This window comes from Myotis brandtii, unplaced genomic scaffold, assembly GCF_000412655.1.
Source record: "Myotis brandtii unplaced genomic scaffold, ASM41265v1 scaffold373, whole genome shotgun sequence".
Taxonomy (NCBI): Eukaryota; Metazoa; Chordata; class Mammalia; order Chiroptera; family Vespertilionidae; genus Myotis; species Myotis brandtii.
In genome coordinates, this window is record NW_005364339.1 from 957697 (window position 1) to 975774 (window position 18078).

The 18078-nt window shown below is 39.2% G+C and overlaps 1 protein-coding gene across 3 annotated transcripts in view; it reads left to right on the top strand.

Annotated features, from left to right (window-relative positions):
* The window catches only part of PLOD2 (procollagen-lysine, 2-oxoglutarate 5-dioxygenase 2), a 268114-nt gene that overhangs the window by 148318 nt on the left and 101718 nt on the right, over positions 1-18078 (top strand). For all 3 annotated transcript variants that reach the window (XM_005872258.2, XM_005872259.2, XM_005872261.2), the window contains 2 exons: positions 15303-15415; positions 17396-17459. In XM_005872258.2, the coding sequence (XP_005872320.1) occupies positions 15303-15415; positions 17396-17459 (177 nt within the window). The remainder of the gene's footprint in view (positions 1-15302; positions 15416-17395; positions 17460-18078) is intronic.

Here is an 18078-nt window from a genome sequence, read left to right on the forward strand (position 1 = left end):
CCCTGAGTGTGTCTCTTATGGATGTGAAGAGTTGTAATCTGGATGGTCTCCCTCTGACCACTGGGTAGACTGGCTCTTGGATCTCCAAGGAGGTGCAAAGTCAACCACTGCCTGAGGCCACCCAGCAGAAGCTACAGAGAGATCTACAGATTCCTCCTCTTTGTTTGGGGTTTGGAGGTGCCCAGATGAGTCGCCACTGTGAAGTAATGCAGGCTGCTGATGAGCCTTAGGCCTTCTTTTGAAATCTCTGGGATTCTCTGACCCAGATACAGTTTGACAGGTTTTTAGGCAGAGATAGGCCAGGCCATTAGTATGCAAAAGCCTCCATGCACAGCTTGGGTGGGGATGTAAATTGGGTGGGGCAGGGTTTCAGGGAACCACCAGGGTGGGGCAAACCGCAATGGCTGCCAGTCTGCTTTGTCTCTGAGAGGTCCTGGGGTCTGTGTCCCATGCCCCGTGCAGGAACAATGAACACTGCAAGCACTTCTGCGAGGAAGCCGCCCTCACATTCCACCCCAATGCCAGACAGTACAGTTTCTCTCCGTATCAGTCTGGGTCCCCAAATTTTTGCCTATAGCTGGAGTTCAGAGCAGTTGGGAGCTTGTATCTCCCTCCCAATTGAAAAAGACAACAGCATACCCAGCTAGCAGCCCCTTTCGCGTGCACCTCCGTACCTCTATACTTCCACCTCCTGCCGGACTCAATGCGCTTTTCTCTTTCCTTCTAGTTGTAGAATTTCCACTCAGCCAGCCTTCCCATGGTTCTGGATGATACTCGTTTTGTCTTTTAGTTGTAGTTTAAATGTGGTTGTACGCGGCAGCAAGTTCAGGTGTTTATCTATGCCGCCATCTTGGTTCTCATACGTGCTCCTTTAAGTAGCAGCATGTCTGAATTCTAGGCTTTCCTCAGCCAGTTATGGAATGAAACCTTTAGCAAGTAGTTTACGTTCTCTGAGATGTCTCAGTTTCAGCTCTTTTCATCTGCACTTAAAAATATTTTTTTTTTATTGATTTCACAGAGGAAGGGAGAGGGAGACAGATATAGAAACATTAATGATGAGAGAGAATCACTGATCAGCTGCCTCCTGCATGCCCCCTATTGGGGATCAAGCCGACAACCTGAGCATGCACCTTGACCAGGAATTTAACCATGACCTCCTGGTTCATAGGTCGATGCTCAACCTTGAGCCATAACTCATAGTTGTACCTGAGAATTTTGTTAGCCCATATAAATATAACACATCCAAAACCTTATATTCCAGTTTTTACTTCCAACTTTTAGCCCGCCTTTTCTCTTCAATCTCAATACAACTATAGTTCATAGTTTTGGGGATCTCTTGACCATTGTATTTTCTCCTAATCTATCTAACTACCACCTTTGGATTTTACTCCCATATTCAAGTCAGAACCTAGGATTTTTGTTATTGGTCACTCCGTCCTCATTGTCTTAGCAGCTTCCCTTAGAGTTCCAGTACATGCTCTGGCAAAGTCTCTCCCTCAGGAGGCTTTTCACTCTTGACTTCTTGTCTGAACACTAGAATTGTAGATTGGTGCTGCTTCTGCCTAAAAACTGTCAGGCCTTCAATAAGACTAATCTTTTAAATTATTAAGTTCTAGATAGTTTAAAAAACATTTTGCTGTAGAATTCTGCGATGTTTTATTTTGTATTTATGATTTTTCCCCAAACATAACATGCATAATGAAATATGTAAAATCTAGATCATGATATTGCTACTCAGGAATTAAATTTCAGACAGATGCACAGTATTGTAGACATAGCAAAAAGACACCTACCATTTGAGTGCCTCTGGGAGCAGGTTTCACTAAGGAAAAGTATTTCTTAAGTGGGAAAGAGATCATACAAGGGCATCAAAACATAATGCTCATGCTTCTATATATATAAAAGCCTAAGCAACTGTTAAGACCTAATTACCGAACAACCAGTCAACCAGTTGCTGACTCTCACTGACCACCAAGGGGCAGATGCTCAATGCAGGAGCTTCCCCCTGATGGTCAGTGCTCTCCCACAGCCAACCTCCCATGGCTGGCCAACCTTCTGTGGTCCCTCCTCCCAGCTGGCCACCCTCCCGTGGTCCCTCCCCCCAACCAGCTAACCTCCCATGGTCCCTCCTCCCAGCTGCCAACCTCCCACGGTCCCTATCCCCAACTGGATGGCCCCCCAAATGGCCCTGATTGGCTGCCAGGCCGAGGGACTCTACCCATGCACAAATTCATACACCAGGCCTCTAGTTTTGTAATAAAATACTTAAAGAGATGGTAGAAAATCTAAATACGCTCAATAAAAGTTTATGTAATTTCATGAATAAAATATTTTTAAAAAATAGTTTTATTGATTTTCAGAGAGAGAAGAAGGGAGAGGGCGAGAGATAAAGAGAAACACTGATATCAATTGGCTGCCTACTACAAGCCCTCTAGCTGAGATTGTGGCCATGTGCTCTGACCAGGAATTGAACCAACAACCTTTTGGTGCAGGGGACAATATGCAACCAATGGAGCTAGCCAGAGTCATGAATAATATATTGAGAGTTATTTAAGGGACATGAGTTTAGTTTCTAAGTATATCGTTAAATTTAAAAAATCTCTATCATTGAGAGTGAACATGTTTCCATATAAGGAAAATTTCAGAATATGAGAAATTTTATTTGTTTGAAATATGTGTTTAATAGAAAAATATAAATCATCTACACTAATAAAAGACAAAGATGCTAATTGACCATACCTTTGCTATGCCCAAGCCACGCCCACCAGCCAATCAGAGCGACTATATGCAAATTAACCCAACCAAGATGGCGGCCGGCCACCGGCAGCCACGGAGCTGGAGCAAGCAGGAGGCTTGGTTGCCCCGGTGATGGAGGAAGCCAAGCTTCCCGCCAGCCCTAGCCAGCTGTGGCCTCCACAAAAGGCAACAAATTTTCAATTATAGAAGCTAAATAAATCCCAGATACCTGCTTCCAGCCAGCCTCCACTGGGAACTTGGGTGGCTGGGGGCTGTGGCCAGCCTGCAAACAACCATCAGCCCCTCACCCAGGCTGGCCAGGCACCCCAGCGGGACCCCCACCCTGATCCGGGACACCCTTCAGGGCAAACCAGCCGGCTCCCACCCATGCACCAGGCCTCTATCCTATATAATAAAAGGGTAATATGCAAATTGACCCTAACAGCAGAGCGACTGGGAATGACTGGTCACTATGACACACACTGACCACCAGGGGGAAGACGCTCAATGCAGGAGCTGCCCCCTGGTGGTCAGTGTGCTCCCACAGGGGGAGCTCTGCTCAGCCACAAGCCAGGCTGCCAGCTGCCAGTACAGCGGTGGTGGTGGGAGCCTCTCCCGCCACAGCAGTACTAAGGATGTCCGATTGCAGCTAGTCCTGCTCCCCGCTGGCTAGTGGACATCTCCCGAGGGCTCCTAAGCTGCCAGAGGGATGTCTGACTGCCAGCTTAGGCCCAATCTTCCAGGGAGCAGGCCTAAGCCAGTATGTGGTCATTCCCCGAGGGGTCCCAGACTGCGAGAGGGCACAGGCTGGGCTGAGGGACCCTCCTGAGTGCACAAATTTTTGTGCACTGGGCCTCTAGTATAAAATATATATCACATAACTATGAAAATAGATGCACATTTGACCATTGGACAGCACGGGGTTAATTGCACTGATCCTCCCATAGTCAAAAATTCACACATAACTTTTGACTCCCCCAAAACTTCAGTAGTCACTTAGTGTCTGAGGGAAATTGGTTCCAATTAGCAAAATCCATGGATTCTCAAGTCTTATATAAAATGGTGTAAAACAGTGCATATAGTTGGCCTTCCACATATGTTGATTCTCATCCTTGGATCAAAATTACTATTTTCTATCCACAACTGGTTGAATATACATATAGGAAATCCAGGGATATAGAGGGCCAACTGTATATTTATTGAAAAAAATCTGTATCTAAGTGGACTCAGGTAGTTCAAACCCATGTTGTTAAAGGGTCAACTGTAATTACTTGTCATTTTTTTAGGGTGTTTGGGACTTATACAAAAAATAAGGGAACATATTTTTTGAAAAACAGTAAAATGTCATGGTCTGCTTGCATGTATTTTTCATCAGAGAAGATTGATCACAGGATTAAAAATTGCATTGTTCAGTGTTTTTTTTCTTCATTTTTAATCGTTATTGTTGAAAGTATTACATATGTCCCCTTCCCCCCTCCATCAACACCCTCCAGCACTACCCACCCCCCCGCAGGCACTTACTACCCTACTGATTGCATCCATGGATTATGCATATATGCATACAAGGTCTTTGGTTGGTTACCTCCCACCCATCCACTTACCCGCATCTTCCCTCAGAAATTTCACAACTCTGTTCCATGCTTCCATGTCACTGGATCCACTCCAGTCATCAGTTTATTTTGTTAATTAGATTCCACATGAGTGAGATCCTGCAATACTTCTCTTTCTATGACTGACGTATTTCACTTAGCATGATACTCTCTAGGCCTCTCCATGCTGTCTCAAAAGGTAAGAGATTCTTCTTTTTTACTTCTGTATAGTACTCCATGGTATAAATGTACCACAGTTTTTTTATCCACTCATCTACTAATGGGCACTTTTGCTGTTTTCAGATATGAACTGTTGTAAATGGTGCTACTATGAACATAAGGGTGCATTCATTCTTTCTGATTGGTGTTTTGGGTTTCATAGGATATATTCCTAGAAATGGGGTCAAATGGCAATTCCATATTTAATTTTTTGAGGAAACACCATACTGTTTTCAATAATGGCTACACCAGTCTGCATTCCCACCAGTAGTGTACTAGGAGTCCCTTTTCTCCACCAGCACTTGTCATTAGATAATTGGTTGGTAGTAGTCATTCTGACAACTGTGAGATACCTCACTGTCATTTTAATTTGCATCTCTCTGATGATCAGTGACTTTGAGCATGTTTTCATATGTCTCTTGGCCATCTGTATGTCCACTTTGGGGAAGTGTCTAGTTAGGTACTTTGCCCATCTTTTAATTGGATTGTTTGTCTTCCTTTTGTTAAGTTGTATGAGTGCCTTATATATTTTAGATGTTAATCCTTTATCAATGTATCATTGCCAAATATGTATTCCCATACAGTGGGCTCCCTTTTTGTTTTGTTGATGGTTTCTTTTGCTGTGCAGAAGCTTTTTATCTTGATGTATTCCCATTTGTTTATTTTTCTCCTTAGTTTTTTTGCCCTAGATTTATCTGAAAATATAATGCTATGAGAGGTGTTTGAGATATTGCTGCCTATGGTTTCTTCTAGGATTTTTATGGTTCCATGACTTACATTTAAGTCTTTTATCCATTTGGAGTTTATTATTGTGTATGGTGTAAGTTGGTGGCCTATTTTCATTTTTTTTTTTTGCATGTATCTGCCCAATATTCCCAACACCATTTATTGAAGAGAATGTCTTGACTCAATTGTATGCTCTTGCCTCCTTTGTCAAAAATTAATTGAGTTGAATGGCTTGGATCAATTTCTGGGCTCTCTGTTCTGTTCCATTGATCTCTATGCCTGTTCTTGTGCCACTACCAGGCTGTTTTGATTACGGTGACTTTGTAGTATAACTTGATATCTGGTATTGTGTTTCCTCCAACTTTGTTCTGCTTTCTCAGAATTGCTAAACCTATTTGGGGTATTTTTTGATTCCATATAAATTTTTGGAGTATTTTTCTAGTTCTGTGAAATATGCTGTTGGTATTTCAATGAGAATTGCATTGAATCTTTAGATTGTCTTAGGTAGTATGGACATTTTATGATGTTGATTCTGCCAATTCATAAACACAGAATATTTTCCCCCTTATTTATGTCTTCGTCTATCTCTTTTACAAGTTACTGTCATTTTCCGAATACAAGTCTTTTACCTCCTTAGTTAAGTTTATTCCTAAGGATCTTAATTTTTTGTTGCATTGGTAAATAGGATTGTTTGTTTAGTTTTTCTTTCTGAAAATTCATTATTGGTGTATAAAAAAGGCCATCGATTTTTGGGTATTCGTTTTGTATCCTGCTAATTGCCAAATTCATTTATTAAATTTAGTAGTTTTTTGATGGGCTCTTTAGGGTTTTCAATGTAAAAGATCATGTCATCTGCAAATAATGAGAATTTTACTTCCTACTTTCCCATTTGGATCCCTTTTATTTCTTCTTCTTGTCGGATCGATATGGCTAGGACTTCCAATATTATTTTGAATAAGGGTGGTGAAAGCGGACATCCCTGTCTTGTTCCTGTTCTTAGGGAATATGATTTTAGTTTTTGCCCATTGAGTATGATGTTGGCTGCAGATTTGTCATATAAGCCTTTATCATGTTCAGATATGCTCCCTCTATCCCCCCTTTGCTGAGAGTTTTTATCAAAAATGTATGTTGGATTTTGTCAAATGCTTTCTCTACATCTATAGATATGCTCATGTGATTTTTGTCTTTCAGTTTGTTTATGTGATGTATTTGTTTATTGATTTGTGAATGTTATACCACCCTTGAATCCCTGGAATAAATCCCATTTGGTCATGGTATATGATCTTTTTAATATATTGCTGGATCTGATTTGCTATTATTTTGTTGAGGACTTTAGGATCTATGTGCATCAGGGATATTGGCCTGTAATTTTCTTTGTAGTGTCTTTACATGGTTTTGGAATTAGGATAATGCTAGCCTCATAAAAAGAGCTTGGAAGTGTTCCTTCCTCCTGTATTTTTTGGAATAGTTTGAGGAATATAGGTGTTAGTTCTTTGAATGTTTGCTAAAACTCCCCTGTAAAGCCATCTGGTTGTGGGCTTAATTGCACTGATCCTCCCATAGTCAAAAATTCACACATAACTTTTGACTCCCCCAAAACTTCAGTAGTCACTTAGTGTCTACTGGGAGTTTGCTGGGAGTTTTTTTATTACTGCTTCTATTTCATTAGTTGTTATTGGCCTATTCAGGTTTTCTGATTCTTTCTCATTCAGTTTTGGAAGATTGCATTTTTTTTATGAATTTTTCCATTTAATCCACATTGTCCAGCTTTCTGGCATATAGTTGTTCTTAGTATTTTCTTACAATCCTTTGTATTTCCACAGTGCCAGTGGTTACTTCTCCACTTTTATTTCTGATTTTATTTATTTGGGTCCTCTCTCTTTGATGGGTAATGGTTCATCAATATTGTTTATCCTTTCAAAAAACCAGCTCTTGGGTTCACAGGGGTTTTTTTATTTATTTGTTTTTTTAGTCTCTGTTATTTATTACTGCTCTAATCTTTATTATTTCCTTCCTTCTACTTACTCTGGGCTTTTCTTGTTGTTCTCTTTCTAGTTCTTTAAGTTGTAGGGTTAAATAGTTTATTTTTAATTTTCCTTATTTTTTTTGAGGTTGTTCTGTAGTGCTATGAACTTCCCTCTCAAGACTGCTTTTGCTGTGTTCTAGAGATTTTGGGCTGTTTTGTGTTCATTTTCATTTGTTTCCAGGAAGGTTTTTATTTCTTTCTTGATCTCATTGGTAAGCCATTCATTGTTTAAGAACATCCTATATAATAAAAGTCTAATTTGCAAATTGTCCCCTCGGGTGGTCGTTTGATGAGGAGACCAGGAGTTCGACCACTCGCTATGACATGCTATGACCACCAGGGGCAGCGCAGAACATGGCAGGCTTTGGCGACACGGCACTGGCAGCGGCGGCAGTGGAGGCGCTGCAAGCCCCAATAGGTCCCGAACCATGGCAGGAGGGTGGAGTAGGTGAGTTGGCTGCACCAGGCCAAGGCAAGTGGAGGCCCAGGTGCTGCCCAGGGCCCAGAGGTCAGCTAGCATCTGCCCTTCCATGCCAGATGCTTATGCTACAATCACCGGCCAGGCCTAGGGATGACATCTGTGCACACATTTTGTGCAACAGACCTCTAGTTGTTTAATAACATGGAATAATTTTGTGTGTTTTTACTATAGTTCATTTCTAATTTCATTCCACTGTGATTTGAGAAGATGCTTGATATGATTTCAATCTTCTTAAACTTGTAGAGACTTGTTTTGTGTCCTAACATGTGGTCTCTCTTTGTGTATGATCCATGTGCACTTGAGAAGAATGTGTTCTGCTACTTTGGGGTAAAATGTTCTATAAATGTCTATTAAATCCATATGATCCAGTGTTTCCTTTCAAGTCACTATTTCCTTGTTAAGTTTTTTAGAACATCTATCCAGTGAAGTCAACAAGGTGTTAAAGTCCCCTACTATGATTGTATTTTTGTCAATTTCTCTGTTAAAGTCTCTAGCAATATATATATATTTAGGTGCTCCTATACTGGGTGCATATATATTTACCATGATTATATCCTCTTATTGGATCAATCCCTTTAATATTCTGTAGTGACCTTTTTATCTCTTGTTATGGCCTTCATTTTGAAGTGTATTTTGTCATATGAGTATTGCTACTCCAGCTTTTTTATTTCTTTTTCATTTGCATGGACAATTTTTTTCCATCCCTTCACTCTCATCCTCTGTGGCTCTCTTGTAGTCAGGATATATAGTTGGTTCATGTTTTTAGCTCAAATCAGCTACCCTATGTTTTTTGATTGGAGCATTTAATCCATTTACATTTAAGATTATTATTGATAGGTGCTTATTTATTTCATTCCATTTTATTTTTTTGTTTTTTGTTTTTTTAATTGTTTTATTGCTTAAAGTATTACAAAGAGTATTATATATGTCTCCTTTTTTTTTCTCCCCTTGACCCTCCTCTGGCCTCACATGCCCCCCAGTATCTTGTGTCCATTGGTTATGCTCGTATACATGCATACAAGTCCTTCAGTTGATCTCTTACCCCACCCCCACCCCCCAACCATCCCCAGTCTTCCCACTGTAGTTTGAAAGTCTGTTCGATGTTGCTTTGCCTGTGTATCTATTTTTGCTCATCAGTTTATAATGGTCTTAATTATCAATAACTGAGTGAGATCATGTGGTATTTTTCTTTCATTGAATGGCTTATTTCACTTAGCATAATGCTCTGCAGTTCCATCCATGCTGTTGCAAATGGTAAGAATTCCTTCTTTTTTACAGCAGCATAGTAATCCATCGTGTAGATGTACCACAGTTTTCTAATCTATTCATCTACTGATGGGCACTTAGGCTGTTTCCAGATCTTAGCTATGGTGAATTGTGCTGCTATGAACATATGGGTGCATATATCCTTTCTGATTGGTGTTTCTGGTTTCTTGGGATATATTCCTAGAAGTGGGATCACAGGGTCAAATGGGAGTTCCATGTTTTGTTTTTTGAGGAAACTCCATACTGTCTTCCATAGTGGCTGCACCAGTCTGCATTCCCACCAGCAGTGCAGAAGTGTTCCTTTTTCTCCACATCCTCTCCAGCACTTGTCATTTGTTGATTTCTGATAAGGGCCTAATCTCCAAAATTTATAGGGAACTCATACAACTTAACAAAAGGAAGATAAACAATCCAATCAAAAAATGGGCAAAGGACCTAAATAGACACCTTTCAAAAGAGGACATTCAGAAAGCCAAGAGACATATGAAAACATGCTCAAAGCCGCTAATCATCCGAGAGATGCAAATCAAAACAACAATGAGGTACCATCTCACACCTGTCAGAATGGCTATCATCAACAAATCAACAAACGACAAGTGCTGGAGAGGATGTGGAGAAAAAGGAACACTCATGCACTGCTGGTGGGAATGCAGACTGGTGCAGCCACTATGGAAGACAGTATGGAGTTTCCTCAAAAAGCTGGAAATGGAACTCCCATTTGACCCTGTGATCCCACTTCTAGGAATATATCCCAAGAAACCAAAAACACCAATCAGAAAGGATATATGCACCCCTATGTTCATAGCAGCACAATTCACCATAGCTAAGATTTGGAAACAGCCTAAGTGCCCATCAGTAGATGAATGGATTAGAAAACTGTGGTACATCTACACGATGGAATACTATGCTGCTGTAAAAAAGAAGGAACTCTTACCATTTGCAACAGCATGGATGGAACTGGAGAGCATTATGCTAAGTGAAATAAGCCAGTCAATGAAGGAAAAATACCACATGATCTCACACATTCATGGATAATAGAGACCATTATAAACTTTTGAACAATAATAGATACAGAGGCAGAGCTGCCTCAAACAGATTGTCAAACTGCAGCGGGAAGGCTGGGGAGGGTTGGGGGGCAGGAGGGAAGGGGGTAAGAGATCAACCGAAGGACTTGTATGCATGCATATAAGCAAAACCAATGGACATAAGACACTGGGGGGTAGGGGAGGCCAGGGGATTGTCAAGGAAAATCTAATAAAAAAAAAAATAAAAGTGCTTTTGGGGAAATTGCAGTTCCAATTAGACCCATAGGCCATCATCCCAGCAAACTCATGGCCAACCATTTGAACATTGTGTCACTAGGGACATGTTTGCCATTTTGAGTAAGTGGTGCTAAGTGACTGCTCTTCAACTGCAGGTCACTATGACTTTTTGTATGAGAAATTGATGGGTTGCTAACATTGGCTGAAACAGATAAATGCTGACCTCATGTACAGCTCTGTTCAGTGTTTTTAAAACTTTTAACTTTCAGAATAATTTTCCATAGACTTCCTCAGGATATAATATATATTTTTCTAAGCTGAATAGGAATATGATGCAGGAAAAAGAGGAAGTCTATGCTAAGATGAGGAGAGAGAAGAATGACTCTATTTGAGAACTTAAGAGTAAATTTAAAATTACTTCAGTTAATTCAATCCCAAAAATTTATAATTCTAACCCTCCTGAAAAAGATTTTTATATTTATTTTATTTTTTTTACTAAGAGAGTGAAAACAATAAAATGACAGATGGGCCTCTTTTCAGTATCCCACGGTTATTTCCTCCTAAATATGCTCACACTAAATTCTACCCTTCATTCTAGAGATTGCTCAAGATTAATTTCCTCAATAAATTCTTCTATGACTGGCTCAGTTTTTAGGGATCTGTCTTTCTTCTGAGTGCCAACAATGAGCATAATCTGCTACACATAATTGGCACATCTAGACTTAGCCTGTATTGCTTTTTTTTCTGATCATTTTGTTTTCAAGCTTGCTTTCTAATTATATTAATTTTTTTCTCTTCAACTGAGGCTGATCTCCCTAAAGACACAACAGCAACTAACTCTAGCTAGGCATATGATTGTAATTTGCAATGTATTTAATGCATTGACAAGAAACTTAATTCAGCTAGTAGAGAGTTCACTGACTGAATTATTTGAAGAAAATCCTCTGGCTGGTGTACTTATTTGGCTGGTAACCTCTTTCATTGGTTCTTCATGTGTTGTCAATTTTAAGCAAATCTTTAGGTGTCAGGCACCATGTGTGGCCCTGGGGATGTGACAGTGTACAAGACACAACCCCTTACTCCAAGGACTCTTTAGTCTGGAGGGAAAGACAAACAGATAAAGAGGCAATTCATAGAGTGTGGTGATGTTTAACACAGAGTATTATGGGAACACAGCAGAGACCTGTTCTGGAATTCAGGAGAAGCTCTGGAGAAAATGACATTTGAGCTAGCTGAGACCTGAAGGTTGAATAGGGGGTTAGAAGGTTAAGAAGATCATTGTAGCAGAGTGAAGAGTATGTGCAGAAATATGAAGTTTGGACAGACTCTTTGTGTGTGTGTTTTATTTTTAGTATTTGGAAGTAGGTCTGCATGGCTGGAACTTAGAGTGAGAGAATAAAAGTGTTAAAAGCTGGAGAAGTTGGCAAGACCTCGTATGTTGTACTAATGCTGGATTTTAGCTTGAATGTATGAAGACTAATTTGAACTGTCTTCAGCAAGAAAGATAGCACCACGATCCTATTAGGGAAAGAACATTCTAGATGAATTGTGAATATAATGAAGGAGGACAGGAATAGATGTAGGGAGAGCAATTAGGAGACAGAAAATTACTGTATTTCATTAATTTTAAGACATACTTTTCCACATTTTATTATCTCTGAAGTCTGGATTCACTCACCATTAGTGTCTTGTTGTAGATTAACAGGAAGTTTTTATTTTCTTTCCCAGTGATCCAAAAAAGAATAGTGCTGTTTACACACCATGGTAGCTTAGATTCAGTAAACAAGGTGAGGAATGATTGTTGTCTTATCTAAAATACTACTGGAGTAGTTGGAGAAGTGGATGTAAAATCAGGTTTATTTTAAAGGTCAGATTGTCAGATTGGCATTTGGGAACCTGAGGTTGGGGAAAAAGCTAATGGTCTATTTTTATCTTTTTTTTTTTCATTTGGGAAGTTTGTTTCATGCATTGAGATAAGAAACTCGATAGGGATTGTGGGGTGAGGACAGTAAGGTATGGGACAGGGAAGATAAAGTAGAGCTATGCACATAGTGAGTGTGAGGGTTCTGGGACCATCCAGTTCGAGTGCTCCACCTTTGTTAATGAAAGGAGCCAGAATGTTTCTTAACAGCATATCCATTAAATAACCACACTTACCCTGGGCTTTCAAGGAAGTAGTCTCCTTTCAAAGGGTATGTTCTGTGAGGTCATTCCAGAAATATCAACGGCATTAACTTTGACATTGGAGCCTCTATCTATGCATGTCTGGTAGAATTCCCTTAAGAAAGGTCTGACTTTTCTCTTTCCTGGATTCATCCCATCTTCTAGCTTGTGTTTATTTTCAGAATAAGCTCATCATCTCATAGAAAAGTCCAATGTACACTCATCCTCACTTTGAGTACTTCATGCCATTCCTTCTGGCCTGCAGAGTTTCTGATAAGAAATCGGTGTCAGCCTTATTGGAGCCCTTTTGTAGATAACAGCTTGGTTTTCTCTTACTGCCTTTAAGATTCTCTCGTCTTTTATTTTTGGTATTTTAATTATGATGTGTCTGGGTGTGGGCCTTTTTGTGTTTCTTGCTTGAGGTTCTCTATGCCTCCTGGACTTGTGTGACTTTTTCCTTTACTATGTTAGGGAATTTTCTGCCATTATTTCTTCAAACACTTTCTCTATACCTTACTCCATTTCTGCCTCTTCTGGCACTCTTGCTATTCTAATATTGTTACGTTTCACGTTGTCCCACAACTCCTTTAAGCTGTCCTCCTATTTTTTTTCTTTGTTTTTTTCTTTTTGGTTCTCTGATTGAGTGATTTTTTCAACACTGTCTTCTAATTCACTGATTCAATCCTCAGATTCCCCTAATCTGCTGTGTATTCCTTGCAATGTGTTCTTTATTTTTGCTATGTAATTTTTTATTTCTTTTTTCATAGTTAACTATACCTTTTCTCATGCTGTTGAGCATCTTTACCATCATTATTCTGAAGTCTGTATCAGATATATTTCTTATCTCCATTTCATTTATCTCTTCTTCTGGGGAATTCTCTTGTTCTTTCATTTGTGGGTTGTTTCTTTGTCTCCTCATTTTTGCTGCCTTTTTGGGTTTGTGACTATGTATTAGGGAGATCTGCTACATCTCAATCTCTAGTGCAGGGCAGTGTCAAATCCTAATTAGACTGGGAAATACTCAATTAGATCAGGGAAATACTCAAAGCCTCCAGAGACTGCCTCTGCCTACAGACTGATAGGATTCCATCTTGAATAGCCCTCAGGCAATCATTCTTAGGTGTGGTGATAGTTTTTCACAGAGTGGGGCAATTGCTTCTGTGTGGAAGCTAACTGTTATTCTCAGTCTATTAATGGATCTCAGAAATTCCACCCGGTGGGGCAAGGTGTTTTCCAACAGGGTGGTCATCAGCTGTCTTTCCCCAAGGCAAAGCCACCTATATAGCCAATGTCTGCATGAACGAATGAGTCAGCACAGGAGACTAAGGTTTCTGCCTTCTGAGATCTAACCCCAAAGCCCCCAATCCTGGCTTCTGCTCACATAACTCCAGTCCACTCTGCCCTCCCTCTGCCAGAGCACAAGGTGATTGGCTCCACAGGGAATTTTGTGTGTTGGCACTTTATGAGGATGCCTGAATTTCCAGCTGTCTCTCCCTGGAAAACAGCAACCCCACTGCTTTTTACAGCCATCTGTTATGTGTGTACTCTTCTCAGTTCTGGTGCTCTCTGCTGGGGGTCCCAGCTTGGGGATTAGACCCCAGAGTTCTCAGTGGCAATCCCTCACAGCTGAGATATCTTTCCTGAACTTCAGTTGTTATCTGTGGGAGCCCACCAGCTCACCAGTGCCTCCTCCCCTCCTACCAATCTCTATTCGGTTTCCTCTTTTCATCCTCAGGATCAGGGTTCTGTTCATCAAGTCTTCTGTTGATTATTCAGGAAGTTTTTCTGTATTTTACTTGTAATTACAGTTTGTTCCTGTGTGTATGTCTGTGCAGCATCGACTTACTCCTCACTCATAGTTTCCATTTTTCAGTGTTTTAAGATTTTTTTTATTTGGTAAAAATAATTAAAATGAGCAACCAGTGGTTGGTTTAGCCATGTTCTTATTTTGTCTTATTTTCTCTAGGTAGCAGTAAAATTGCTGGACTTATTTCTTTTATTCTTTTGATGAAATTTTAATTTTAAGGGTAAAATTCAGTTTCTTTTAATTCAGAGGAGTAATATTGGTCTCTTTTAAAAAGTATTACATGTCAATGAGACATTGTTTGGCTGCATTTCTGAAACTCAGAGGAAGACTCAACCAAGGGAAAAATGATCCTGCTGTCTGTGTTTTTAATAGACAGTTTTTGTTGGCAAACTTAATGCTTATGTTCTAAGGCCAAGGGGAACAATCCTATTTTAGACTTCCTTTCTCCAGACGCTGACACACAAAAGCTAGCCAGAAAATGGCTTAGCAGGTACTGTAATGACTAGCTAAAGTAAAGGAAAAATTACCAAAATGTCCTAGATATAACATTCCTTTGAAATGTTTATAGTCGGTGACAAATCCAGCATTTGATTGTGTTAACATCTCTGGTACAGACAGGAAAACAACTGTAGTAGAGATTTTCTGTTTCAGAAACAGTGAATACTGTATAAAGGATCCAAGAAGAGCATTTTAGAAGGCCAGAAAGAGCATTCTTTTCTCTAGTCTATTCTTTTCCTAGTAACTGAAACATATTAGTTGCCCCTCTTGTATAAGTTAATTTTGGGGCTTTTTTATTGAAAGAATCTTTGATTTGCAATTGATATTAAAACTCACTCTATTGCAATTTACATATAAAACAAAAGAGTCTCAATAACTCATATTTCTCTCATGATGAACTGTGATGTTCCAGCCTAAGGATTTTACCTAATGGGTTCTATACCTGTGTATTTGGTCAATAGAATTAACATACACATGAGTTTTGGTCTTTGACTACTAAATTCTATATTCTCTCTCTGTTGTATTGCAGGATTTATTGGTTATGCTCCATATATCAACCGTATAGTTCAACAGTGGAACCTTCAGGATAATGATGATGATCAGCTATTTTATACTAAAATTTACATTGATCCACTGAAGAGGGTATGTAATAGCTCCTGCTCCCATTTTCAATGTAACCCCCTTGTCCAGGAAGGCTGCTGGAGCTTCCCGGCAGTTAGCAGGCAGAAGAGTAAATAAGGGACCATCTCAGTTTTGTCAACTCCCTTCTCACAAAATACTTTCTTGTATTTTTTCTTTGACTGCAACATATTTGTGTGGCTACATATAATATGCAAAGGAAATGCTGTCTTTTATTTGTAGTATATGTATCTTGCTAGAAATCTGAATTCTGTAATTAAGGGGGGAGGGGAGTGATGTTGGGGCAAATAGCAGTCCTGAGATTGATTTAAATGAAACTGTGGAGAAAAGTATAACCAAAGCTCAAATTTAACAATATTTTAAATATATTTACCTAATATAACTGTTACAGTTCTAGAATTTACTGAATTGTGTATTCATGGGTGTTGTCATTATGAAACAAGATTTTCTTAAAAGTACATTTTACAGTGAATTTGCAGCTATATTGTTTCTGTTTCTTAGATAAGTACTTTAGTGACCTAAATATTTTCATTAGACACTTAATACTTAAGAAACTCCATTCTTAAGCTATTTTTCTTCATCTCTATATTTTACTTTCCCTCTGTGTGCCTGCCACGGCAAGCCTGAGGGATTTGGCCTCTCATCTGGAGAGAAACCTCCTCTTAATGTGGGTGCAGCATGCTGCTCATCTTTTCTTGTAGTTCAACTAGGAAAGTGCTTTGAGTCTTATTTAGTTGTCTTTGCTTAGGGTTCTTCCTCACTGTTGTGTTTGTAATATTTTTGGTTGTCTAAATCCTGTTTAAATTTCTCTCTAAGCATAAGAGTATGCTTAGTATACGTCTTAGTCTTCTTGGATTGTCATAACCAAATACCATAGACTAGATGGTTTTTTAAACAATAGAAAAAATTGTTTTCAAAGAGTCTAGAAGTCTGAGATAAGGTTGCTAACATGGTCAGTTTCTGATGAAAACTCTCTTCCTCACTTGGTCCTCACATGGGATAGATAGAGGAAGAAAGAGACAGACAGAGGGAGAAGGAAAGGGAGAGGGAGGGCAAGCACAGGTGTGTAAACACTAATTTCTTCTCATAAGGGCAAAATTTACATCATGAGGGACCCCCTCTTATAACCTGAACTTAACCCTCTTTGCGGTTAGAGCTTCAACATAGAAATTTTGAGGGAGCACAAAGTTTCAATCCACAATAGCATGCACAATACTTTTAGGAATATTATTGTGAAGAGCAATGTAGCTGAAAAACTGCATTGAGAATCATAAGGGTTTTTTAAAATATATTTTTATTGATTTCAGAGAGGGAGAGGAAGAGAGAGATAGAAACATCAGTGATGAGAGAGCATCATTGATTGGTTGCTTCCTGCACACCCTACACTGGGGGGGTCAAACCAGCAACTCCGGAATTGAACCCCAACCTCCTGGTTCATAGGTTAACGCTCAAACACTGAGCCACACTGGGCTGAGCGAGAATCATAAGGTTTGTAAAGCAGATTAATTGCCAGCCTGTTGGCAATCAGGCCGTTTATGCTGCAATAATAACCCCCAAGCTCAACAGCTTAACAGGGGTTCCTGCTTATTGTAGTCACTTGGTAGAGGGGAGTGGGGCCCTAGCTGATAAAGCAGCTATCTCCAACCTTGCTGGTTCATGTGCCAGAGAGAAGTAGCACACTTAGGGTCTCCAACTGGCAATGACATCTCCAGATGGGAAGTGATTCATTTTACTTCTGCTAACAATTCACTGGTCAGAATTAGTCAGAAGGTGGAGATGTGGAAATACTTGGAAAACAGCATGAATGCTTTCCCATACATTCTATCCTCTAATTTAATCAATAGTAAAATTATAATCTTTCTGAAAAATATTGCTGGAATAATTTACATACGGAATTTAATTTTTTTAAAGAACAAACTATATTAACATATAGTGTTTGTTGTTCCATTGTCGTTTTTAATATTATCTCTGTTCTTATTTTAGGAAGCTCTTAACATCACATTGGATCACAAATGCAAAATTTTTCAGACTTTAAATGGAGCTGTAGGTATGCTTCCAATATAATGAATTGCTCGTGGATACAAATGGACATCTGTGTGTTCAACTGCTGCTGTTTGGTATATCCATTTTGGGGCTATGACTAAGGTTTACTGTGTAGATATTGCAACTATTAAAATATACTGGACTTGAGCTTATTGATGCAGTAAATACATTCAGTTCAAATCACTGCCTCAGAGTGATGCAAAAAAAGATAAGCTTCTTGCCTTAGGTAACATAGAATTTAGTATCTCACCATCTGGGACTATAGATGTAGTTTTAAATTAATTATACCTACTGTTATACATTTTTCATTATAAGTTCCCTGTATTGAGAATCACTCAGGAATAGTAGAGTATAAGAGTATTTTTTATCTAGCTGAAAGGTACCTGATAACTGGGCACATTCATTGTGGAGTGTGTGTGTGTGGTGTGCTTTCCTAAATAGACATATATCTTGATGAAATACATTAATGCATTAAAATTAATTAATCAATACATTAAATATCAACATACATTAATTCATTAATAAATTATACTTAAAATTTAAAAATACTTTGCAATTCAATATGATTCTTCAAGGCAGTACATAGAGTAACAGGTTTCTCAGAATGGAAAGAATTTAGTTTG